The sequence below is a fragment of the Oncorhynchus mykiss genome, chromosome 12 (genome assembly GCF_057628025.1).
Source record: "Oncorhynchus mykiss isolate SJ-2025 chromosome 12, ASM5762802v1, whole genome shotgun sequence".
Lineage (NCBI taxonomy): Eukaryota > Metazoa > Chordata > Actinopteri > Salmoniformes > Salmonidae > Oncorhynchus > Oncorhynchus mykiss.
The window spans coordinates 57472339-57499457 of record NC_143033.1 but is presented as its reverse complement, the minus strand read 5'-3'; the positions used below and the strand labels follow the sequence as shown (position 1 = coordinate 57499457).

The 27119-nt window shown below is 44.0% G+C and overlaps 1 protein-coding gene across 4 annotated transcripts in view; it reads right to left on the bottom strand.

The window, feature by feature from the left end:
• zzef1 (zinc finger, ZZ-type with EF hand domain 1) overlaps positions 1-27119 on the bottom strand; it is a 54610-nt gene that overhangs the window by 22508 nt on the left and 4983 nt on the right. The window contains exons 7-42 of one of the 4 annotated variants that reach the window (XM_090192831.1): positions 26665-26781; positions 25835-26013; positions 25235-25336; positions 25033-25124; positions 24713-24858; positions 24364-24469; positions 23796-24023; positions 20145-20236; positions 19668-19900; positions 19340-19473; positions 19149-19219; positions 18901-19015; positions 18580-18748; positions 17673-17794; positions 17264-17386; positions 16823-16992; positions 14922-15003; positions 13728-13929; positions 13409-13527; positions 12971-13223; positions 11408-11490; positions 11107-11200; positions 10435-10981; positions 10044-10208; positions 9747-9866; positions 9353-9514; positions 8879-9011; positions 7846-7984; positions 7525-7690; positions 7152-7285; positions 6867-6995; positions 6594-6763; positions 6203-6407; positions 5693-5886; positions 5123-5409; positions 4411-4585 (exon numbers count right to left, since the gene is read on the bottom strand). In XM_090192831.1, coding sequence (XP_090048957.1) covers positions 4411-4585; positions 5123-5409; positions 5693-5886; positions 6203-6407; positions 6594-6763; positions 6867-6995; positions 7152-7285; positions 7525-7690; positions 7846-7984; positions 8879-9011; positions 9353-9514; positions 9747-9866; positions 10044-10208; positions 10435-10981; positions 11107-11200; positions 11408-11490; positions 12971-13223; positions 13409-13527; positions 13728-13929; positions 14922-15003; positions 16823-16992; positions 17264-17386; positions 17673-17794; positions 18580-18748; positions 18901-19015; positions 19149-19219; positions 19340-19473; positions 19668-19900; positions 20145-20236; positions 23796-24023; positions 24364-24469; positions 24713-24858; positions 25033-25124; positions 25235-25336; positions 25835-26013; positions 26665-26781 — 5758 coding nt within the window. The remainder of the gene's footprint in view (positions 1-4410; positions 4586-5122; positions 5410-5692; positions 5887-6202; positions 6408-6593; positions 6764-6866; positions 6996-7151; positions 7286-7524; positions 7691-7845; positions 7985-8878; positions 9012-9352; positions 9515-9746; positions 9867-10043; positions 10209-10434; positions 10982-11106; positions 11201-11407; positions 11491-12970; positions 13224-13408; positions 13528-13727; positions 13930-14921; positions 15004-16822; positions 16993-17263; positions 17387-17672; positions 17795-18579; positions 18749-18900; positions 19016-19148; positions 19220-19339; positions 19474-19667; positions 19901-20144; positions 20237-23795; positions 24024-24363; positions 24470-24712; positions 24859-25032; positions 25125-25234; positions 25337-25834; positions 26014-26664; positions 26782-27119) is intronic. The other 3 variants (XM_090192832.1, XM_090192833.1, XM_090192834.1) reach the window with 3 other exon arrangements.

Below are 27119 nucleotides of genomic sequence, written 5' to 3'. Positions count from 1 at the left end.
CGTGAAGAGGGCACGCTTCTTCTCCCTCAGGGGGCTGAAAAGATTTGGCACGGGCCCTCAGATCCATAAAAAGTTCTACAGCTTCACCATTTGAGAGCATCTTGACTGGCTGCCTCACCGATTGGTATGGAAACTGCTTGGCATCTGACAGCAAAGGCACTACAGAGGGTATTGCATACGGCCCAGTACATCACCAGGGCCGAGCTCCCTGCCATTCAGGACCTCGAGAAGAATGCCCTAAAAACTGTCAAAGACTCCATCCACCCAAGTCATAGACTGTTCTCTCTGACACCACACACCAAGCAGTACCAATGCACTGGAACCAACAGGACCCTGAACAGCTTCTACCCCCAAGCAATACGTCTGCTAAATAGTTCAAGTTTACCCAGACTAACTTTTGACTCATCACATACAGTGTATTTGGAAAGTATTCAGACCCCTTGAGTTTTTCCACATTTTGTTACGTTACAGCCTTATTCTAAAAAGGATTAAATAGTCCCACCCCTTTTTTATTTTTAAGAAATTTGCAAAAAAAATCTAAAATCTGTTATCACTTTGTCAATATGGGGTATTGTGTGTAGATTGATGAGGATTTGTTTTTATTTAATCCATTTTAGAATAATGCTGTAACGTAACTAAATGTGGGAAAAGTCAAGTGGTCTGAATACTTCCCGAATACATGGTTTGCTGCTGCTACTGTTTATTATCAATCCTGTTGCCTAATCACTCTATTTCTAGTTATATGTACATATCTAATTAAATTACATTGTACCCCTGCACATAGACTCGGTACTGGTACCCCGTGTATATAGCAAAGTTATCGTTACTCATTGTGTATTTATTATTACGTGTTACTACTTTTCTCTTTCTCTCTGCATTGTTGGGATGGGCCCGTAAGTAAGAATTTCACTGTTAGTCTACACCTGTTGTTTACAAAGCATGCAAGGAATAAAATTAGATTTTAGATTGAGTTCCTGTAAATTGTCAATAGTATATAGGTATATATCATTGGATGCTCCTCAGGAGGAAGGGGAGGACCATCATCTCCAGTGGATTTCATAAAAATGAAAATAGTGAAACATAAAAAAAGTTATCCTTTTTAGATATATATATATATATATATATATATATATATATATATATATATATATTAGTTGTATTTAAGCTACCAAATAATTGATTCAAACACACTGTTTGCAATGAAGGTCAACAGTAGCTTCAACAGCACTCTGTAGGGTAGCATCATTATGTAGCCGGAGAACAGCTAGTTTCCATCCTCCTCTGGGTACATTGACTTAAATACAAAACCTAGGAGGCTCGTGATTTTCACCCCCTTCTATAGACTTACACAGTAATTATGACAATTTCCGGAGGACGTCCTCCAACCTATTAAGAGTTCTTGCAGCATGAACTGACATGTTGTACATCTAATCAAAGGATCAGAGAATTAATCTAGTACTGAAAGCATAAGCTACAGCTAGCTAGCACTACAGTGTAGTGAGTAGTTGAAAGATAGTTGAACAGTTTTTAACAAATGAAATTCTTCAAAAATGAAGGAGAAGCAATAGAGTTAGCTGTATTTTGTTGTATTTTTCACAATTTCACTTACTTATCTAGCGAATGCAGCGAGCTAGTTCAGCCTACTCAAACACTCAACTCAAACAGAGAGGAATGTTGTGTTAGTTAGCGGGATATGGCTATCCAACACTGAAACGCTTCCAAGTCAAGGTAAGCTTTTGGTTTTATTAATTTATTGCTGCTGACTGTACACTGTACTGCATGATTGTAGCGGGTTTGCTAACGCGTTAGTTCAAGTAGATATGTTGACTATGACTGTAATAGGGTGACCACGATGTAGGCTGTGTGTAGCGATTATGATAAAGGTTTGGTTTGGAAAGGTTTTGCGCCTGGTCACAGGCAGCTGATGTGTTGTGCACTGTCCACAAGTGAAGGGAAAAGGTGAGAGGAGAAGAGCGCATAGATGCGAGAAGGAATTATACAACAGTCAAAGGGATCATGCTGTTTGTATGTGGCTGCTATGAAAGTGAACTGTGTTTGAATGTGATCAGGGGTGTATACATACAGGTGATTCTGTTGAAAAATGTTTCTTAAATAGAAGCAAACGGAACAAAACGGGGATAAACATACCTGAATTTGTCCAATAGAAACTCATGTTAGATACATTGAGGGAAAAAAGTATTTGATTCCCCTGCTGATTTTGTACATTTGCCCACTGACAAAGAAATTATCAATCTATAATTTTAATGGTAGGTTTATTTGAACAGTGAGAGACAGAATAGAAAAACGCACGTCAAAAATGTTATAAATTGATTTGCATTTTAATGAGGGAAATAAGTATTTGACCCCCTCTCAATCAGAAAGATTTCTGGCTCCCAGGTGTCTTTTATACAGGTAACGAGCTAAGATTAGGAGCACACACTTAAAGGGAGTGGTCCTAATCTCAGCTTGTTACCTGTACAAAAGACACTTGTCCACAGAAGCAATCAATCAATCAGATTCCAAACTCTCCAACATGGCCAAGACCAAAGAGCTCTCCAAGGATGTCAGGGACAAGATTGTAGACCTACACAAGGCTGGAATGAGCTACAAGACCATCACAAAGCAGCTTGGTGAGAAGGTGACAACAGTTGGTGCGATTATTTGCAAATGGAAGAAACACAAAATAACTGTCAATCTCCCTCTGCCTGGGGCTCCATGCAAGATCTCACATCGTGGAGTTGCAATGATCATGAGAACGGTGAGGATTCAGCCCAGAACTACACGGGAGGATCTTGTCAATGATCTCAAGGCAGCTGGGACCACAGTCACCAAGAAAACAATTGGTAACACAATATGCCGTGAAGGACTGAAATCCTGCAGCGCCCGCAAAGTCCCCCTGCTCAAGAAAGCACATGTACATGCCCGTCTGAAGTTTGCCAATTAACATCTGAATGATTCAGAGGACAACTGGGTGAAAGTGTTGTGGTCAGATGAGACCAAAATGGAGCTCTTTGGCATCAACTCAACTCGCTGTGTTTGGAGGAGGAGGAATGTTGCCTATGACCCCAAGAACACCATCACCACCGTCAAACATGGAGGTGGAAATATTATGCTTTGGGGGTGTTTTTATGCTAAGGCGACAGGACAAGATCACTGCATCAAAGGGACGATGGACTGTGGCATGTACCATCAAATCTTGGGTGAGAACCTCCTTCCCTCAGGCAGGGATTTGAAAATGGTTCGTGGATGGGTATTCCAGCATGACAATGACCCAAAACACATGGCCAAGGCAACAAAGGAGTGGCTCAAGAAGAAGCACATTAAGGTCCTGGAGTGGCCTAGCCAGTCTCCAGACCTTAATCCCATAGAAAATCTGTGGAGGTAGCTGAAGGTTCGAGTTGCCAACCGTCAGCCTCGAAATCTTAATGACTTGGAGAAGATCTACTGCAAACCTGGTGGCCAACTACAAGAAACATCTGACCTCTGATTGCCAACAAAGGTTTTGCCACCAAGTACTAAGTCATGTTTTGCAGAGGGGTCAAATACTTATTTCCCTCATTAAAATGCAAATCAATTTATAACATTTTTGACATGCATTTTTGTGGATTATGTTGTTGTTATTCTGTCTCTCACTGTTCAAATAAACCTACCATTAAAATTATAGACTGATCATTTCTTTGTCAGTGGGCAAACGTACAAAATCAGCAGGGGATCAAATACTCTTTTCCCTCACTGTAGATAGAAACTGTTGGACTAATGATTACACCCTGTATTGTATTCATATTCCTTTCACATAATTACTACATCAAGCTTGTGACTACAAACTCATTGGACGCATTTGCAGTTTGTTTTGGCCTATGTCATCCAAAAAGTCTTACAACACTGATTGACTAGCCTGCTAATATTGTTGCACTTGTTATGTCCAGGAGTCTTAGGCCTAGTTAACTGGTCTGTAACCTGAATACATTTTTGAATTCATGTGAGAAATCAACGTTTGAGGACCGTGTTGGATGCACATGTGCCCAGGGAGACAGCAACCTTACCTTAGGTCCAGGGCCAGCTTTGTCTTGACTCTTTTGAGTCTGCGAGCCCAAGCAGATTATTATGGTCAGATGGTGACGGAAACAAATATACGCAAACAGGAAAACTACAAAACAGGCTAATAAAATTGAATAAAAGGCCTCACAGCCAACAAACAAACCCAGCAGCCTCATGGCTTGCAAGCTGGGACACTGACAGATGATCACCCTAATTGGCAGCACCCGATGTGCTTATCAACCAGGCTCAGCATCTGGACAAGGTTGTTGCTTCCCCCTGTGGGAATGGAATGTGGATGCGATAGCGAGCTGTAGTGTGCTGTCTAAACTACCTAACATATTCCATAAAAATAGTAGCTGAATTAGTCAGTACCTCAGGGAAGCCGACTAGCACCAGCAGGGTGAAGAGGTTGGTGCGTTTGAGCGTTTGTGGTAGTTGCCGGACACAGTGGTCAGTGAAGGCTGCTATGACAACACTCCACTGGGGACAGGCGTTCAGGCTCCGCAGGATATCAGCCACCGAACACGCCCAGTCCAGACCTATACGACTATATTTCAAAAGAGAGAGAAAATATATCTAGTGACTTCATCATAACAATGACTGTCAAGCAACCTCTTCAGATTTAGATGCGTCCTATATGACAACAAAGAAGAGAGCGGGAGAAGAGATGTCTTTACAACAGTGGTGTTAGAATAATTGTCAAGCAATACAGTCAAATCTGCGGCAAACTTAGGAAAATTTCAGTTTAACTATTTTAATTAACAATCGAAAATGTTACTGTGAGCTGCAAAATAACTCCCTTTTGTAAGGATTTGCTTTGTGGCAATATTCTAGGACCTTGCCATTCCAGTACATGTAACAGACAGCCTACATGGCCACCTGATTATTTACATTCGCCACACACTACCTTCTATATTGTTTGCTAACATTAGCGAATGTTGGCGGGTAACACAAAACAAATGTTAGCCAACATTAGCTAACATTTGCAAACTATTTCCCTAGTTGAATGCACATCTAGATCTACTGGATGTCCTGTTCCACTCTCCGGTTCACTGTGGTGCATGTCTATGGTGCCATTGTTTACCTGTCCAGACAGACAGCCCCCAGGCTGAAAAGTAGCTGGGTGGTCTTCCAGCCCTGTGTGTCAGCCCCGGAGGCAGCCCCCTCTCCAGGGGTGAGCAGCTCGTACTTATCGGCTAGGGCCTCTCTGACGGCCACGTCCGCCTCCAGGGGTGGTATCCTCAACAGCAGCTGCCCCAGGAGACCAAGGGTCAGGTGGTAGGTCTCGTTCAGACACCCGGCATTGGAGATGACCACCCTGAAGAGCTGTGGCAGGATGGGGCTCAGGCTGGACAGAGCAAGGGTGGAGCCCTGGGGGAGGGGGGAGATGCAAGAGGTCAGAGGATAAATAGTTACAGCGGTAACTACACAGTAATAACTGTAGTAACAATATTGCCTTGCATAGTAACCGTTGTTAGTTATTACTGTGTAGTTACAAAGGGCAACTTAAGTGACCGCTTGAACTTAAAGAACGGTGTATTGGCTCTGAGCCCCCTTGGCTATTCAGAACAATACAACTGAAGGCACTTCAGGCACTTCATAGAAGTATGGACTTCCTAGCTTCTGCTGCTATCTTGTGGTACAACCATCTTACCGGTTTGGCTGGAGGCAGCATGGCAGCTAGCAGCCCCAGGATCCTCTCTCTGGAGCACTCTGCAAACACATGCTCCTGGATGGGCACCTTGGCCATCTTCTCCATCTTCTCATCCCTCTCCTTCATCATCTCTCTCATCTCTTCTATGTCCTCAGGCGTTGGAGAGGTGATGGTCTCTGAGACTGACTCTGGAGCTGGGGGATACAGGGAAACAGGCAAAGGTTAACTTAGCTTCATCTCCAGACTAGATTAGGCGCAGCAGTCATGGACAAAGATGGATGGGTGAATGCTGTGATACCGACTGACACACTCATTCAAACAGGTCGGTGGACAGGATGACTTAACCAACATTCAATTCAGCTATAAGATATCCGCAACATTCTTGTACCATTTCACCAATTGGTGATGAAAGCTAACAATGGTCTGACACACATTCATTTGAATTGGATTCAAAGCGACTACTAAATTCCATGCGGGGGGGGGTGATTAGAAAAGCACAAGGCTGGTCACCTCTGACCACGGGAGAGAGTGTTCCCTCGCTGGACAGAGACGGGGTCTGGCTGAGGCTGGACGAGTCTAGGGTGTCCTGTTTCACCAGCTTCTTCTTCCCCTTCTCCTGTCCTCCTTCTCCCTCTGATGTGGAGCACACCTCCAGGGCAGCAGGGGGAGACTGCACCTCCTTCTCCTTCCCTTTCTCCTTCCCCTGGGCTTTACTCTGATGGACAAACAGAAAGAAGGATCGTCAGTGTGTGGTGGTGTATTGGAGCAGTAGAAGTGAACAGCTGCAGGGGGAAATGGATTCTGAAGCAGAATCACATCGGTAAAAACAGACATTTTACAAGGAGTAGGGACACAATATGGAAGCCGAGGCCTGGCTCCAGGCCAGGGTCTAGTAACTCACCTTGTCCCTAGAGGGCAGTGGTGAGCAGATAGCAGTGGTGGAGCCAGGCAGAGAGGATGTGTCTTCTGTGGTGGTGTTGATGCTGAGCTCCTGGGAGGGTGAATCAGGACACAGCTCACTCTCTGACTCATTAGAGGCCAGCAGGGACAGCAGGGCAGAGGACCGCAGACCTGCACACACACAGGGATGGAATGATTCAATAGAAACCCTAACAAGTTGCGATATGTAACTGTATAATTTCCCTCCCCATCACTACAAGATATACAGGCTTACCTTTGCCAGTCTGTCCCTTGAGCAGGCACTCGGTAATGAGCTGTGAGCAGCGTGTCTGCAGGGCGGAGGCCTGGGTCAGGGTGTCTGGCCCCAGAGGCTCCCCCTCCTGCTGTCTCTCGCTGCTCAGGTCTGAGGTGTAAAGAAAAGAAACAAATACTTTTCAATGACAATTACAACTCCATCAAGTTGAGTGCTGCTCCCGTTTCGTCATTGTTATGTGACAGACTATTGACTTGAAGCTCCCTTTCATTTTTATGCCAGAGGATAAGAGTTGAGCACGTTTACCTGAGGTGTACAGGGCCAAGGCAGCAAACAGCAACCAGGAGTAGTTGTGGATGTAGGGCTGGATGAGACGGTGGCGGTCACTGATCCTGATGGTCACCATGGGACAGACGGTGATCCGATGGGTCGGGAGGTGACTGGAGGACGACATGAAGGAAAACCGAGAGACAGGGTGAGAGACGGTAGGCTGCTGCAGTACCTGTGCATTACCGCCGCAGTCAATTCTACTGAGGAAGACGTATCAGCTTTAGCAGGTTTTAGATCGATTAGATAGAGACGTAACATATAATAAGCCTCATTAAAAGACAAAGCCTCATACATGCTTTTAGCGTTATGCCTAAAGTGTTTCCGAAACAAAAATGTGTTAGTATGTTACCTGTCGGGGTATTTCTTGGCATTGTAGCAGCCGAAGCAGAGGTCAAAGTCTTCACAGACATTACAGTTGATCCTGCTGCCCACAATGAGGCCCTGGCAGTGGTCACACGCATACTCCATGTTCACCATCTCATGGTCGTCCTCGTGACCCTCGGGTTTGGCACCACCTAGATACACACAGAGACAGTTCAGGTAGTTTTGAGGAAAGATGCAACTGTTTTACATTCTCACGTTGAAGCTTAAACAAGACACTTCAGGTCCAGCTCTACACAGGTAGGGTGTGTGTGTGTGTGTGTGTGTGTGTGTGTGTGTGTGCACTCACTGAGGAAGCAGGTCTTGCACAGGTCCATGTCCATACACTGCAGACAGCGGTACCGGTGCCAGGGGGCCATCCTCTCACAGCCATCACAGGAGATCACCACGTTGAGCAGGTCGCAATAACGAGCTATGAACATGTGCATCTGAGGACAGGGAGGGGTTAATTACCTCAAGCTTTTGGACAATATCATGGACATGGTTGGGGTCAATTCCATTTCAATTCAAGCGGTAAACTGAAATTCTAATTCCAATTGTCCTCAATGCATTTCAATGACAAAATTGTAATTAGAATTGACATTTTTGTTAAATTCCTAACTTCCTCATCATGGCCATTCTTTTTCTCTGGGGTCCTGAAAGAACCCTGTTCAGGATAAATGTGTAACACCAGCTACGTATTCTTCACATGGCAACTTTCCCTTGCTATTTTACAAGTGACCACATAACATATCAGAGATTAGGAGATGGTTTTCAGAAGAAGACTATGAGTAAATGTTTGCCAAGGAATTATTCATACTGCAGAGATCCCAGATGTTTTTGTGGATCAGCTGCCGCCTTATGTACCGACTATCACGGGAGGTTATGGCAGAAGGTGTTGTCTGTTTTTATTTGACTCAAATAAGGAACTAAGCACATGACCACGCAGTAGGGATGTTAACAGTTCAATTTGACCAGTCATGCTTATCCGTCAATAGGCACATTTGCATAATTTAGTGGAATTAAATTGACCGGTCTGTATTTTCGTTAGTCATGCATCTTATTTATCACACATGACACCCACCCTGTTTGACAACCGTGCATTATATAATTATATATCTAACTCAACCATTTATCTTTGAAATGTTTTGGCATTGAGCTCCAGAAAGTATTTTTCTGACCACATCTACCATTGCCAAATACGTATCAAAAGTTTTGTTCAAATCAAAAAGCGGAGCAGTCAAAAAGTGACGTTATCCGATACTCTCAGATCTACACGGGTGCCGAGGGGGTAGGGACTAGGGATTGAGTATTAGGGATGAATAGGTCCGAGTCCACTCTACCTTTCTCCTGTCCTCCATGGAACCCTCCTCGTCAATCTTGTCATACCACTTCTCAAACATCCCGTCCACACACTCGTCCATCCAGTCCCGGTTCTTCTTGTAGTCTGCAATCTCGTCCTCCTCCGTCCACTGACTGGGGACAAAAATCAGACAGGGTGGAAGATGAGGCGGCCATTTTCTCACATTTAGGTAACATGTTACCTTCAGGTGATATCCTACCCTTTTTGTCTGGCTAATATCTAGCGGAGCATGGTCTTCAAATAAAAACTGATAGTAGATCTTTTTTACAGGCCACAACACTCAAGTCTTGTAGCGCATGAAGAAGGCGGTTGTGTCTAATGCAAAACAATGTACGTTATGTGGCATATATTATGAAGATAAGAGTAGTTGAACCCTTGGTGAAATGCTAGTAAACAGCGCCACCACTCCACACCACTAGTTGGCACCATTCCTCTTGCTCTCCTCGGACAGTACCTGATGGCAATGTCGTGCACGCTGATGTTCTCCTGGGACATGGTGAGGAGGAGGTCAGGTAGTTTGATCTGGAGGAACAGGGGGAGGTCCTGCACCTCCCAGCTCATGTCCAGGAGATGCAGCAGGCATGTCTGAACACAGGAAAGGGCAGGCAGCAGGACCCTGGGGAGGGGAAGGGAAGAACACAAATGAGTTATCAATCAGCACATTTAATGGGAGACGGGAGGAGAGAGCAGAATGGGTTTCACTTACTTTCTCTATACTCACAAACGCTGTGTAATAACTGGCACAGCAACACAGCCGACCAGTATAACTCTTATAACACAGGCTTATGACACGTTATGTCTCTCTATGCAGCAGATTTTCAACTGAACAGGGATTAATGAATACATACTTCTCGTTGAGACTGCTGAAGCCTTGTACTGCCTCCACCAGCATGAGGACTAGTCGATGGTAGGACCTCCTCACCTTCTCTCTCAGCTCCTGCCCACTTCCAGACAACTGGGAGAAATAACTGCCCAGGGAAAACAAACCCTGAATGAGTGTCTTAACAGGAAAATAAGGTGGGAATAGATCATTATATCAATACAAAACAGTGGATCTCAATCAGACCGTTATGCATGCAATCATGAAGCCTTTATGACAGCTACATTACACATGATAAAATCAGTCTTGATAGGGTCAGACGGACCTGGTGAAGTCTTTCTGGCAGGCCAGCAGTTCCTGTAGGAACAGAATGCAGGGGGCCTGGAAGAGGTGTGGTTTCCCCAGGGACAGTAAACACTGCTGCACCGTCTCCAGTACCTTACACACACTCTGAGCCTGGGCCTTGTTCAAGGACAGCGTCTGCCGGACACTGCACAGGTAGATAAATATAAATACGCACACAAAAACAAAAGGCTTAGCAAAACATAAATCACAACATTGGCTCTAGAGAGCAAGTCTGTTAAATCTAGTAGTTTAAGAACGAGAATATAATAACACATCTATAAATGAGTAAAAGGAAATCACTGCTTCCTAATCAACAAAGCCAAACAATTAAGCCTTCCAGTGCCCAGTGTGTGGATGACAATGACACATACCTGACAGTAGTCAGTGTCTGGTCCTTCATGAAGTTGATGATGTGTTTGAGGAGAGGGTAGCGTTCCTTGATAGAGGGGACAGAGCGAGGCTCTTCCACGGAGCGCAAGGAGAGGAGGCGGAGGCGTCCCCGGCTGAAGGAGGGAGCCTTCCGGGGGAAGGTGGAGGGGGAGGCAGGCTCTGCTGCCCCTGGCTGGTAAGACAGGCTCTCTGTGGATCCCAGGAGGCCCTGGCTGGATGGGCCCGGCCCTGGGTCAGAAGCTGTCGAACCTTGGGGATGGACCCTGAAAGAATGAGGGCAGCCTGGTCCAGGCACTGGGCCCACAGCTCCAGACCTTGCCTCACAGCCCCCCACCTCAGAGCCTGCTGCCTGGGAGGACTGGGTTCCCAACGAGGTGCTCGGCTGGAAGTCCCCCTCTGATATGGAGGTGGAGCGGAGGAGGACAGCGCTGCCCTCTGCTACCCTGGAGAAGTCGGTGTCCAAGCGAGAAGAAGCACCACTGGGGGGGAATCTCAACAAAAGATTGGCCTTCCCAAGGACCATCTCAGCTAGAGGAGAAGGAAGTGGCAGGAGGGAGAGATTTGAAGCATTTGTCCATAAATATGCATGATTCTAGTTAAGATATTTGAATCAGTACGTTTAAAATACAAATCAGAAGGGTTGTAGTGCTCACCGAGACCATCCATGGTTACTTCACAGTGGCCCTCCTCCTTCTCCTCCTCAGAGACATTCATTTTGCCCACCAGATACCGCTGCTTCATCTCCAACTGAAAACAACAGAACACAACACACTCACACCACTGATAGGGGCCTCTGATTGTGTGTTATTTGTCTTCTGTGTGGCTGTGTGTATATGCAGTTTATAGGTTCATTTCCCATAGAAATATAATTAAATTGCCGTATTAAATTGTATAGCCAATGAACCAATCAAAGGGATCATTTGAGTTTAATGATTCACTCAAAAGACAACTCACCATCCATGTTTTGATGCTCTCAGCCAGTGAGAAAACCTGCACAAAGTCTTCACTCAGACTCGCCTGACCACCCTGGCTGGCTACTAGTACAGAAGGGGAAGCGGGGGGGGAAATCTAGTTAAAACAGTGGATATCAACAACAGCGCTGAGCACATAACAACCATGATAGGGATTAGCGTCCTATTCTCACTGGCCACCAGTACGCCTATCCCGCTTTCTAAACATAAGAGCATAGCACAGAACAAAATGTAAAAAAATAAATGATAATAATAATAAATACGTTTTTCACCCCAAGTCTGTAAATATTGAATACTCCTCTTGTAATAAAGATAGTTATGTAGGAGGAAGGAACTTAGTCGAGAAGAAAGAAAACTCTAAATGTCGCGTCCGTCTGCAACACAGCCCAGGATCGAACCTGGGTCTGTAGTGACGCCTTAGACCGCTGTGCCACTCGGAAGGCCCACCATTTTCATTTTTGCACGTCATCTCCACCTCCCTGTTAAGCCAAAAGATGACGTTAACATGACTCTGTCCCCTGGCTGTTCTTCAGGGAGGTGAGATGGACGAATGCAGAATCTTCCCATGTTTATAATTGGATTACTTTCCAACGTTAGGGTCTCTAACCTTCGCAGCCCAAAGAATCTGTTCTCTGTAATCTGAGAGACCTTGTTAGTCATTAGGTGTAGGAACCTCAAGTCACTTAAATGTAAAGTCCACAATAGTGATATCATTCCAACCGTTCCAGATCCAGCAACAGAACTGCTCTGAGGGGATTTCTGCGATCTGAAAGCATCACAAAGAAAGTATTTTCAGCCATGTGACAGGACTCTTCTGTGTGTCACAAAGAAAATGTTGAAAATTACTAGGTGTTTACTAAGAAAACACATGGTGAATTGATAATTGGACAGTTATAACCTATGAATTGTCATCTTGTCCCCTGTCTGTGGTAATGACAGTTCTCCATTGTGTTGTTTGCTCCGCAGAAGGTGACGTTTGAGGCTGGACCCCAGCTGCAGTTCCTGTTCCACTCAGACAGCAGCAACAACGAGTGGGGCTATAAGTTCACAGTGACGGCCCGCGGCCTGCCTGATATCACCGTGTCCTGGATGTCAGACCTGCAATACTTTTGTGTATCATTTGAGTGAGATTCTTCAAATAATGGATCAATCTCAGATTAATGGGGGCCTTAACACAAGCCTAAAAGCTGATGTTGAGCACCTCAAGCCCTTGACAGTTTCTCACTGCAGGTACTGCGTCGTTTCGCAGAGTCATGGATCTATCAATCAAGTTCTGTGATAGAGTCTCAATACTGTTGAACAGACTAAAAGTAAATGCTTTTCTCATTGAAAGAAACATAACGCAGCTTTGAGATGTTCGAATGCCACAGCACATTTTGCGTAAGGTTATTGTGTAGCACAATGCGGGGAAGATTATATGGACATTTAGAAAATGTGAAAAGGCATCCTGCTTTAGAAAAAGTGAATAGGGGTGAGGTTAACATGGCGCCATTTTTGTAATTATCAAATAAATTAAATGAATCACTCAATCTAATTATTCAATTACCATAGATCCTGAGAGCTTGGTTGAGGGCTGGCGTGTGGTAAATCATGGCTGCAAAGATGGCATTCACCGCCATGTCAGCCTTCCACCCCGCAACTATCTCGTTCCTAATTGGCTGCTTCTTGCAGGCCAGCATGAGTCTTTTCATCAACTGAGTCCTGCTGTCTAGTGGCTCCTCTGTCGGGTTCCAGTGACCAAAGTCGTCACAGAATTTCATGAAACAATCAGAACAACCTGGCTGGCATGTCTTCACCACCTGATTCACAGAGCAAGAGAGAATATTAGAAAGTGCAGTAACCACACATATACAATCAAATACTTTTCTATTTCATTCTGTGGCTCTAACAATATGATGTGACCTGCATTTATGCATTGGCATTCAGCTATGGAGTGAGAGGTATATACAAATATAAACACGGACTCAGTGCTCGTACACCATACCTCATCTGTGTGGACGTGGGGAGATTCAATGAGTCCGTGTCTGAAGACAGGCTTCCACAGAGGAGAGGACAGGACGTGGGCCATCTTCCCAGCAGGAAGCTCCTTCACACTGCGGATCTCTGATGACAACATATCACATATGATCAAAAACCACATATACTGGGGAGGGTAATACTTTTGGGTGCAGGCCTTAGTGTGTGAATTAAGAGAAAGAACAGAAATGGGGAGATTTTTCTCTCTCTCAATATCTCTGTCTCCATCGCCCTTTAACCCCCTACCTCCTTCCCTTCTTCCACCCCTCTAAATCCCTCCCTCTCACCGTGGGGTGATTTGAGGGCCATGGTTCTGGAGGCCAGGCGGCCCATGAGTCGGGCCACCAGGAGCTGTAGGTCTGACATCCAGGACACGGTGATATCAGGCAGGCCGTGGGCCGTCACTGTGAACTTATAGCCCCACTCATTGTTGCTGCTGTCTGAGTGGAACAGGAACTGCAGCTGGGGTCCAGCCTCAAACGTCACCTTCTGCGGAGCAAACAACACAATGGAGAACTGTCATTACCACAGACAGGGGACAAGACGCCAAAGAAACAGACAAGTCATTCATACGTTATAACTGTCCAATTATCAATTCACCATGTGTTTTCTTAGTAAACACTTAGTACTTTCGGTAATGTCTCGGGTAGCCGTGGTTACCTGCGCACACTGTTCCTGGTACGCACAGTCACAAAAACTGAAACAATATCCGCATCCAAAAACCAACAAGCCAATCACCCTGAAGAGCCTGACTAAATGCTCCTCTGAAGGAGTCATCAGGGCTATCCAGCGCCCTAATACATCGGGAAGACCACACGCGCACTGAGAACACGGATCACAGAACACAAAAGCACTATTAGAGCTTAAATAGCCTCTAGCAGCCCACTTTATCGTGCACTAACACACAGTCAATGAACTACAGTTCTGGGCAATAGAGAAAATGAGAGGTGCTGATTTTGACCATTTTCTTCTACAAAAATATACATTTGCTCCCCATGGACTAAACAAACCAACTAGAACTAAACATTTTTCTAGCATATCTAGACTGACTAGCATAGCCTTGTGGATTTTCCTTGTTTATCTGAGTTTTTGATAATCGCGATAGTCTCTTTTTTATAGAATGTGTTTTGCGCACCAGTGCCTGTACTGTTCTTTACGCTCTTCCTTCAAATATATTCCTGTGTGTTATTTTTCATCTTGTAATGTGAAAATGTAGCATATATGTTAGGTATATAGTTTATTTTCCTGTCATGTGACATTTACTTGTCCCCGCCTCTATTTCTAGAAACACCCTGCAGTTGAGCGTCCTCATGTACAATGCTGAGCTGCTCCTATATGTATTCTTTTGTAAATATTTTCTGTTTATTGTTCACTAAAAGTTTATTGCAAAGTACTGGCCGCCTGCTGGTCTTTTTACTTGGATTACCTGCCATTTAGGGGCCTACCTTCCCACTGCCCTAATCTCAGCCGTGGTTACCTACCTTTGGCCATTTCTCAGTCCCGACCTTCATGTCGTAGCGGACCTTCCCTCCTCTGGCGTCTGTGAACTCTAGGTAGTCGTATCTGCCAGGATTCAAGAGAACGCTACATGAGGTAATGGAAATGTAAAGAGATTTCCTTAATCTCTTGATGATATTATGTCACATGAAGAGGAATTCAAATAATTACATGCAGGCAAACAGTTGGTCAGATATGCTAAGAATAAGTGTCTGATAAGGCATAATGTTCAATGAAAATAACAGAATATATATATATATATATATATATACACAGTGCCTTGCGAAAGTATTTGGCCCCCTTGAACTTTGCGACCTTTTGCCACATTTCAGGCTTCAAACATAAAGATATAAAACTGTATTTTTTTGTGAAGAATCAACAACAAGTGGGACACAATCATGAAGTGGAATGACATTTATTGGATATTTCAAACTTTTTTAACAAATCAAAAACTGAAAAATTGGGCGTGCAAAATTATTCAGCCCCTTTACTTTCAGTGCAGCAAACTCTCTCCAGAAGTTCAGTGAGGATCTCTGAATGATCCAATGTTGACCTAAATGACTAATGGTGATAAATACAATCCACCTGTGTGTAATCAAGTCTCCGTATAAATGCACCTGCACTGTGATAGTCTCAGAGGTCCGTTAAAAGCGCAGAGAGCATCATGAAGAACAAGGAACACACCAGGCAGGTCCGAGATACTGTTGTGAAGAAGTTTAAAGCCGGATTTGGATACAAAAAGATTTCCCAAGCTTTAAACAAGCTGAGGCCCATGATCACTCTAGATGAACTGCAGAGATCTACAGCTGAGGTGGGAGACTCTGTCCATAGGACAACAATCAGTTGTATATTGCACAAATCTGGCCTTTATGGAAGAGTGGCAAGAAGAAAGCCATTTCTTAAAGATATCCATAAAAAGTGTCGTTTAAAGTTTGCCACAAGCCACCTGGGAGACACACCAAACATGTGGAAGAAGGTGCTCTTGTCAGATGAAACCAAAATTGAACTTTTTGGCAACAATGCAAAACATTATGTTTGGCGTAAAAGCAACACAGCTCATCACCCTGAACACACCATACCCACTGTCAAACATGGTGGTGGCAGCATCATGGTTTGGGCCTGCTTTTCTTCAGCAGGGACAGGGAAGATGGTTAAAATTGATGGGAAGATGGATGGAGCCAAATACAGGACCATTCTGGAAGAAAACCTGATGGAGTCTGCAAAAGACCTGAGACTGGGATGGAGATTTGTCTTCCAACAAGACAATGATCCAAAACATAAAGCAAAATCTACAATGGAATGGTTCAAAAATAAACATATCCAGGTGTTAGAATGGCCAAGTCAAAGTCCAGACCTGAATCCAATCGAGAATCTGTGGAAAGAACTGAAAACTGCTGTTCACAAATGCTCTCCATCCAACCTCACTGAGCTCGAGCTGTTTTGCAAGGAGGAATGGGAAAAAATGTTCAGTCTTTCGATGTGCAAAACTGATAGAGACATATCCCAAGCGACTTACAGCTGTAATCGCAGCAAAAGGTGGCGCTACAAAGTATTAACTTAAGGGCGCTGAATAATTTTGCACGCCCAATTTTTCAGTTTTTGATTTGTTAAAAAAGTTTGAAATATCCAATAAATGTCGTTCCACTTCATGATTGTGTCCCACTTGTTGTTGATTCTTCACAAAAAAATAGTTTTATATCTTTATGTTTGAAGCCTGAAATGTGGCAAAAGGTTGAAAGTTCAAGGGGGCCGAATACTTTCGCAAGGCACTGTATGTATGTATGTATATATATATATATATATATATAGAGAGAGAGAGGAAGAAAAGAGACAGGAAGACAGCGATAAAGAGAGAGACAGAATGGTGTGTGGCTCTTATGCTCACCTCTTCTCTGTCTCACTGCGTTCGTCAAACTCCACCTCGAAGGAAGTGGCCCCGGGGCAGGCGAAGATCGTGGTCTCGTGTCTGCTGTTCTCGTAGTTATGAGGAGACTCCATGTTCCAGGTCCTCAGGACCACCGGCTGCTGGGGCTGCTGGCAGCTCTCCAGGTCCACCTGGCAGTGACACAACACATATCACATTAACATCACATCTAGGGTTGCAAACTTGAGGTAACTTTCCTAAAATTCTGCAGTTTTCCAGAAATCCTGGTTGGAGGATATATCATATTCTCTCATGTTGGGACAGATGCTGGAATGTTGCAACCGTAATCAAATCAGACAAAAGCAGCATATGGGTTCATTCGTTTCCTTTTACATAAACCATACAGTTCTTCATGACATCAAACAGTCCCAGTCCTCTACAATAGTATGAAGGCTGACTGACCTTAGAGAAGATGTCTGCCGTTTCACTGGAGAGGTTTTTCAGCAGCACAACCAGAGAGGAGAAACTGGTGAGCAGAATACAGTGAGGGATGTCCAGGAAACACAGCTCCAACAAGAAGATCATCTGACAGAGACAGACCCAGAGGGTTGGTATTAGCATTAACATCTGACAGACAAGAAGGTTAGCGTGAGCATCTCTCTGGTTCAGTGTGATGGCTTCTTTTAGCTCGTTCAGTTTAGGTAGAACATAAAGGCCAGACATGCGATAGGTGGATTTTACAAACTGCTGGGTAACTACTACATGTCCAGATTCGCAGAACTGACTATTGAATGAGTGACATAGCACGCAGTAAGTAATAAGAGGCAAGGGGGGGGGGGGTTCCACAGTGATAGAAACAAAGAGAGTGTACCATCTGTCTGGTGGCCATGGCCAGGATGGATCCATTGAGTTTGTCAGTGATTTCAGCTCCACTGTATCTCTGCAGCAGGTCTCCCAGCACGGTCTTAGTGCTGCCCAGGAACTGATCCACATCTACAGGGAGAAAGAAGAGACACACTATTTATTCGCTGTGGATCTCTGTAATTTAATTCATATACAGATTCCCTTCAACCTCACCAAGTGTAATTAAAGGAGTGGTTCACCTTTTTCCCCCCTCCCAAAATCCCTATTGTTTAAGAAAATGGCATGTTAGAGACACTTTTTTGGAGGAATTGGCTTGGTTTTGAGAAACGTACCTTTCCGCAATTTACTTCCTCATTGCTTGTTCTGCAGTATGGGAACTACAGATAAACATCCAAAAATACCCAAATACGTATTTTTTGTAATATTTTTTTTTAGAAACTGCAAAGCTCTTAGCGGGTCTTTAGATGCTGCACACATTAAATTATCCGCAAAGTTTTATTCCGTTTTGGTGGACTTCAGCGTTACATTTCCACGTGGGAGCATTTGCCGTTTCTAAGAGGATGTATTTGGGTGCCTTTGGAGCCTTTGTTCATGTTTATCCGTGGCTCCCATACTGCAGAACAAGCAATGAGGAAGTCTATTGCAGGTAGGATAAGTTTCACCCAAACCAAGTTCAATTGCAAAAAAAAAGTGTTTGGGCCCTACTGTAATAAGCTATTTACGTTGATTTGGTAAAAAAAAAAAAAGTTAATCAGTCCTTTAATTCAATGACCCACTCTAGCATCCATTGACAGCATTGTCCCATGTAACAACAAATCAAGGACATGCTGTTCATTTATTCCTCTTCAACTAACTAACTAGGAGAGCCTGTACACAGGGATATTGAAAGTCAGACATATTGGTGAGACACTTACATTTGAGGAGAATATCTCTGGCCAGGTCTGCAGCGGTGGGGGCTGCAGAAACCCCTCCTTTGAGTTGCAGGTAACACCAGGAGAGCAGGCTGCCCTGCAGAGCCCAGAACAGAGACAGTAGCACCTTCCTGCTGGCCCCGCCACTCACATCCACCATCATCACCTCACACTGACAGAGAGAGAGAGAGAGAGAGAGAGAGACATACAGAAGAGATTACCTTAATTAACACAACATTTTGTCATTACAGTTTGGAACGAGGCCAAGGAAACTGCCCAAAACAGGTGCACTGTTGAGGCCATTTGCTCCACTAGAGGACTCACTTCCCGAGTGGCCACCAGCAGCAAGGTCTCCATGACACTGAGGATGGGGCTGATGTCAAAGTCTGAAGGAGCTCCTTTAGGAGGGAGCAGGAGAAGGCCACTGGGATCCTGGTCACTGTAGCAGAGGAAGGGAAGACAACTGAGCTCTAATTCACCAATTGTGTGTGTGTGTGTGTGTGTGTGTGTGTGTGTGTGTGTGTGTGTGTGTGTGTGTGTGTGTGTGTGTGTGTGTATATACACATTATTACCTGAAGTAATTACAAAGCGATTCAAACGTCAACTTCACAGACTCTGGCTGATCCTCCTCTGTGATGTTTTTCTGAAACAATTAAAAAGAGAATATCGTGTATAGCTGTTAACAACAACATAAACAGCACAAAGTTCCCCCAATGCCAATGGTCTGTCAAGCAGCAGATGGAGCTCTTTCCCAGTCACTCACCATCATGTGGAAGAGTTTGTCTCTTCTGCTTTGTTTGTCTGGGAAGAAGATGGCCGCTCCGTTCAGAACGGCTTTCACTGCCTCCTTCCTCAGGGCTTTGTCCACTGTCCCCTCAGCCTCCGGACCATCTACAACTGCTCAACACAACAACACAAATCACGACTTTAAACCTTCTCCACTTCCAATACTCTTTATACTAGTCTCCAGTAGCTTTTTTATCATTTTTTATATTTTCCCTTGCCTTCCAAGAGCATTTTACGAAAAGGAACACTGAAACTACTGATACAGCGGTACCATTGTGTGTCTAATAGATGTACAAGGCCTTTACTTTGACAGAGGTGGGTGTAGAGCTCCCACACTGCCCTGGCAGAGTCTGGCTCGCTACTGCTGGATGTGGACGGGGATGCGGAGGCTGATGCTGAGGTTACTGCTCCATCCTCAGTCCCCCTGCTCTCCTCTAGGCCCCTGAATTCCAGCGAGCTGGGGCTGGGCAGCACGGCGAAACAGTTCTGGAGCAGCTGAAGAACCAGCACTCTGCTCTTCATCACCTCCTCTCCCTCACTGGGAAGACAGAGCGACAGAAGGTTGGTTAGACAGATGTCATACGCCGATCATACTCCAATCACAGACCACAAAAGCAGCAGTCCCATGTGTGACCGTGTGATGAGATGTCTTCATCCCGAACCACAATGACCACACCATAATTAAACCAACACAAACGTTCACTTTATCTATACAGGAAGGGCCATGGACAGAATAGGTAATCATGACTCATATCTAGAGTATAATGTCTCTCTGTACTCACATCTCCCGGAGTTTGTTATAGAAGCTCCAGAACAGGATGAGGTTGAGGCCACTGAAATCCAGTAGAAACTTCTGCTTGAACAGGGACACATCCTACAGAGTTAGATACAGAGGAGATCAACATGATCATCAAATAACATCATTGTCAAAGCAAAGTTATTCGACTACACCATTCAAAATCTGAGAGCTAAAAACGAATACAACAGCTGTATTGAGAACTGACGGACCTAAATTAAGTTCAGTTCACTTAATTGGCCTTATTCATTTGTCTCCCATCTTGAGCTTGGACTTAAAAGACAGTCAACATGTACAGACCACACTGAGATACGTAGTGTATAAGTGGGCAAATATAATGATTCATTTTATTTTGCTGCAGCAAATAGTGTCTTATAAGCACATTTAGGCTGGGCATTATTAAAGACGCATGACTATGACTGTCGCGGTCATGACATTTTCTCAGCTGGTGATTGTCATGCAATTAACTGCAGGTCTCGCAGTCATTCTCCGCCAACAATTAACAAACACGTTAAGCATCTCCGGCTTCCGCGCACAGCCCACAAGCCACTGATGCAGACCTTTCAAACATTTAAAAAAGTAGAATAAATCCATTTAATATAGCCTACACCTTCACAATAAATCCATGATTTATTCGCTAAATAAACATTATGACATGAAAAAAAAGTAGCCTATTTGAAAAGAATAGAATAGCCTATTCTGAGTCATCCTTATGTTAGGTCCTGATCTGGCTATGTCATATGGCTGTGGGCTACACTAGTTCATTTAGCAGGCAAGATTTGCTTATAATTCCAGTGGTATTATTTTATATTATTTTATAGTAAAAAAACAATACAATAAACATAGCTGAATAAAAGAGAAAGGATATTGTCTCCAAACGATTTGAGGGAGAGTGGCTATTCTATGTTGAGCGGTTAACAAAGAAATAGGTACTCCTACATGCCAAATTGACTTATTTATATAAATTTAGTTGGAATACAAAGGTTAGGCTATATGTTTAGATTTTGCAACTAATAATGATTTGAAAAAACACACTTCATCAGTCTCTCATTCACAATTTGACAAGCACTAGATAATACTCTCACCCATCAGACTATTCTCAATTTAGTCTGGTCTTTACATATATTAAATAATATACAGTGGCAAGAAAAAAAAATGTGAATCCCTTGGAATTACCTGGATTTCTGCATAAATTGGTCATAAAATTTGATCTGATCTTCATCTAAGTCACAACAATTGACAAACAGTGTGCTTAAACTAATAACAAAGTATTGTATTGCTCTTGTCTATATTGAATACGTAATTTAAACATTTCAACATACTTTTTCCAACCTATGTGAACCCCTAGACTAATGACTTTGCCAAATGTTAATTGGAGTCAGAAGTCAGCTAACCTGGAGTCCAATCAATGAGACAGGTGATGTAGGTGAGAGCTGCCCTGCCCTATAAAAAACACTCAAAATGCAATTCACAAGAAGCATTGCCTGATGTGAACCATGCCTCGAACAAACGAGATCTCAGAAGACCTAAGATTAAGAATTGTTGACTTGCATAAAGCTGGAAAGGCCTACATATATCAAGGCCTATATATCTAAAAGCCAGTCCACGGTAAGACAAATGGTCTATAAATGGAGAAAGTTCAGCAGTATTGCTACTCTCCCTAGGAGTGGCCGTCCTGAAAAGATGACTGCAAGAGCACAGTGCAGAGTGTCAGCTAAAGACTGACAGAAATCTCTGGAACATGGTAAAATCTCTGACGAGTCTACAATACGTAAAACACTAAACAAGAATGGTGTTTATGGGAGGACACCATGGAAGAAGCCACTGCTGTCCAAAAAAACCATTGCTGCACATCTGAAGTTCGCAAAAGAGCACCTGAATGTTCAACAGCGCTACTGGCAAAATATTCTGTGGACAGATTAAACTAAAGTTCAGATGTTTGGAAGGAACACACAACAATATGTGTGGATAAAAAAAAGGCACAGCACACCAACATCAAAACCTCATCCCAACTGTAAAGTATGATGGAGGAAACATCATGGTTTGGGGCTGCTTTGCTGCCTCAGGGCCTGGACAGCTTGCTAGCATCGACAGAAAAATTACATTGGAAGTTTATCAAGACATTTTACAGTAGAATGTTAGGCTATCTGTCCGTCAATTGAAGCTCAACAGAAGTTTGGTTATGCAACAGGACAACCCAAAACACAGAAGTAAATCAACAACAGAAATGCTTCAACAGAAGAAAATGTACCTTCTGGAGTGACCTCAACTCGATTTGAGATGCTATGGCATGAGCTCAGGAGAGCGGTTCACAACAGACATCCAAAGAATATTGCTGAACTGAAACAGTTTTGTTAAAGAGGAATGGTTCAAAGTTCCTCCTGACCGTTGTGAAGTCTGATCCGCAACTACAGAAAACATTCGGTTGAGGTTATTGCTGCCAAAGGAGGGTCAACCAGTTATTAAATCTAAGGGTTCGCATAGCTTTTCTACCCTGCACTGTGAATGTTTACACATTGTGCTCAATAAAGACATGAAAACATACCATTGTTTGTGTGTATTAGTTTAAGCAGACTGTGTTGGTCTATTGTTGTGACTTAGACGAAGATCAGATCACATTTTATGACCAATTTATGCAGAAATCCAGGTAATTCCAAAGGGTTCACATACTTTTTCTTGCCACTGTGTGTACAGAACATCAGGAACACCTTCCTAATATTGAGTTGCAACCCCTTTTGCTCTCAGAACAGCCTCAATTCGTCAGGGCATGGACTCGACAAGGTGTTGAAAGTGTTGCACAGGGATGCTGGCCCATGTTGACTAATGCTTCCCACAGTTGTGTCAAGTTGGCTGGATGTCCTTTTGGTGGTGGCCCATTCTTGATACACACAGGAAACTGGTGAGTGTGAAAAACCCAGCAGCGTTGCAGTCCTTGACACGCTCAAATCGGTTTGCCTGGCACCTACTATCATACCCCGTTCACAGCCACTTAAATATTTTGTATTGCCCATTCACCTGGTCAGTCTGTCATGGAATGGGCAGATAAAAAAAGATGTGATCCATATGCACTTGAATGGCAGACACTTTTTCTGCGGTTAATTTTCATGCCAGCCAGGTAGGCTACTCTGAAGTTAAATATATATAAATATAGAAAGCCTATAGAAAGCTGATGGGATCCTTTTTAATAGAGGCCATCAAAACTCTGTATTCTTACGCAATTGCATAGCCTATAGAAATGTTGTGCAACATGAGCTTATAGGAACACTTATTTCATTCCATGAATCAACCAGCTACAAGGAGCTGGTTCTCGCTGTGCAACAGGTGATCCTATTCCGGTCTAACTCTGAATGCCAGGGCTCTCATGAAGTTTTTGATTCGATTTTTGATTGTATTTGCATTGATGTCAGAATGATTAGAGGGACAATAGAGCGCTGAACTGTTAGCAAGTTTGGTAGGCTACCAATGACTATCAGTGGCATCACAGTTTTGGAGAAGCCTAGTTATCGCAAATCAAGGGTCAAATGTAATTTTTCTGCGGTCATAACTTGTGACTGCCGGTGTGGCGCTAATATGCATAACACTTTAATAATACAATTAAATCTAATCTTACAGTATAATGACTGAGGGTACTACTGACAGTGGGTACCATGTCTCGTGTGAGCTGCTGGATGAAGAAGAGGGTCTTCTTGAGCAGGGTGAGTCCAGTGACCATGTCCCCCTCTGAGCCATCTCCTTGTGGGCTCAGGTCGTCCAGATCATCCAGCCTCTCGGCCCCGGGACACAGGTACCCACTGAAGGACAGGGACTGGACGCCCAGACGCTCTGCACTGTCCTGCCGCGCACACAGGAACTTCACCATCAGGAACTGGGGGAGGGCGGGGAAGAGAGTCACCTCACAGTTATCAGTATGAGTGTTACATAAATGTGGATGGTGGGACTATTCTTACACCGCTAATTGATGGATTCACACAATTAACATTACATATTGGGAAACATAGTAATATCTGATTTCTGCACATAGATACTCTTATTTGATTGGTAGATGGGGAGGAGAGGGAGGAGCAGGGGAGTTGAGTGTCAGAGAGAGAAAGTATTGAAGAGTGGTTGAATGAGAGGAGGGAGAAACAATAATTTGGACAGGGCAGAGAGCGATAGTAAAACTAGAAAAAAGAGAGAGATAGAGAGCGCGAAAGAGTGTTGAGTACCTTTGCAACGCGACAAGTCTGCAGTTTGATCTCCACATCGTTCCAGTCATCCTCCAGCTCAAACCAGCCAATGGGCTCATCCTCCGCCTGCAGTGGAATCCTCAGACTGCAAGGTAGGTCACATGACAAACCAGGGGTCAGACATTCATATGGAACTGTCATATTCATTCATTCGGAACAGGTCACTATACTGACTCTAGTTCAAGGCCTCGTTTTATACCAGACCTTACGAACATGGGTAGGATGTCTGGTGCATGAGATGACTGTACTACTACCGAGTTAAATCCAGAAGAAAATAAATAGGCAGTTCATCTGGGTTCAACAGGTACCACTCCGGGGAGGTCCTTACTTGTCTTGCACAAACTCCTTGTAGTCCTTGTAGTTCCAGGAGTCATACTTCTTAAACCTCTTGAAGTGTTTTTCTGCATCAAAGGTGTCTCCTTCACTGTAGGCAAACACCAGGCCACACTTTGCTCCAATGGCACCTTTACGGACCTGTTGAAAAACACAGATCGTATGGGAGAAAACAGCAAATGGTAGGGAGCAAAAGTGCAAACACCCACTATGCCACAAATAGACTGATAGAGGATGCTTAATACTTCATGAGAACCCCATTGCTGTGAACACCAATGCACTACTGCAATATATGAACACTACACACACACTCACTTTAACCTTCATCTGAGTGACCTGGAAGTTGCTCTGGTCTTCTGTAGACAGGATCACGCTAGCTCTCTTCTTACCACTTTCTGTGAGAAACCCTGTACAGAACATTAGAGCAACTGATTAAGCATGCAAACTCAAACATGCACATACTTGGAGAGCGTGAACGAGAGAGAGAGAGAGACAAGAGAGACTGCAGTAACTATACCGTCTCCAGTGGCGGCGGATTCAGTCAGCATGTTCTCTGGTCCCGACTTCTCTTCTTTGCCCTTCACATCACAGGCCTGCAGGTGCAACTGAAGGGTCTTCCCTAGAGTAGGGAACAAGACACGCAATCACTTCAGAACAGCCATATCTAAAGGTCGATGGTCGCAAACCATTTGTAATCTAACTAGGGTTGCAAAATTCTGGTAAATTTCCCCAAATTCACAGGTTTTCTAGAAAACCTGGTTGGAAGATTCCCGGAATCAGGAGGGAATATTCAGGAAATCCGGAATCCTCCAACCAGAAAATCCAGAATTCTCAAATTCTTTGTATCCCTAAAGTTTTCTTGTGTCCCACAAATACGTTTCTATCCAGGAACTAGTGTCTACAAGTGATTCAAAAAGAATCAGGCTTGATCCTGGCCCACCATATTGGAAACACTGATCTAAAACATAATCACAGCACCATCGCCAGAATTGTCGGGTCAGCAGCCCATTGCCTCAACTACTACGGCCATACGGCATGAGGGACATAGTGGATAAGGTAAGCGGGGTTGGCTGAAGACCGGGAGAAGGAAACTGTAAGCGGGGTTGGTTGAGGTTACCGTTGCGATAGAGCAGGCGCAGTCTGACTGAGGCCATGGAGGAGATGAGGGACGAGGCTCTGTACTCTGCCTCCAGGTGCTCACTGATACCAGACAGGGATTGGAGGATCTTAGCCACACTGCCCCGGGCCAGGGCAAAGGCCAACAGGGTCAGTTCTGCATCAGGGGTCACACAGCAACTACAGGGGGATGAAGAGAGAAAGAGGGGGAAAAAATGGTGTGAGGCTGAGAGTGATTGAGTGTAAAGACAAACAGAAAGATGGTGAGTGGGTGTGAGATATACATAAGATAGAGTGTGCGAGAGAAAGAAAGTGCGAGACAGTGTGTGAGGGGGAGAGAAGAGAGAGAGGGGGGGTGCGTGTGTGCATGTCTACACGCGAGAAAAAGATAGTGAGAGAGTATTTACAAAGAGTTAAGGTAATACAGTGTATGTGTATGTGTGCTCACACACACATACACATGGATTTTGTATAGTAGAAGATACAGTATGTGATGGTAGAGTAGAGGCCTGAGGGAACACATTTAACATGTTGTGAAAAGTGTTCTGAAATGTAATGTCATGTAATATTTGTAATTGTATATAACTGCCTTGATGTCGCTGGACCCCAGGAAGAGTAGTTGCTGCCTTGGCAGCAGCTAATGAGGATCCATAATAAATAAAATAAATATCAACATAATCATGTAAACATGGTAGGCTCCGAGATTATCAGCATAGAGAGGCCAGTGTAATGATGTAATCACAGGATCTACGCATTATTCTGCTATTCTCATTTGAATGTTTTTAATTGTCAGTCATACTCATTATATAGTTACTACTACTATAGACTTACTCTGCTATTCTGAGCAGGAACCCGTCCACCTCCTCGAGGATGTTCATGGAGAAGAACTTGGGGAATTCGGTGGACGACGGCGTTAAGGACAGTGGTGGCATGTGCTTTAAGGCTTTTCTACGAGGAGGGAACAGAAGAAACCAAGCTCTCAGACACAGCGCCACAACAAAAAGTCAAGTCAAAGCATTCAATTACTGGTGACAAAAGTGAAATGCTGCAGAACCTCTTCATAATCATGACAACTAGGAGTTGTTCCTGGTTAGGTCAAGTGGTCAGAAAAAAACTCCTGGCCCTAATGATGATCCCTTCATACGCATGCAATAGACCCATTCATAACATCAGAGCCCGTATCCACAAAGCCTCTCAGAGTAGGAGTTTCACCTTTTAGATCATAATGAATAAGAATATATAGGGACAGGTGGGGACCTGATCCTAGATCAGCACTCCTACTACGA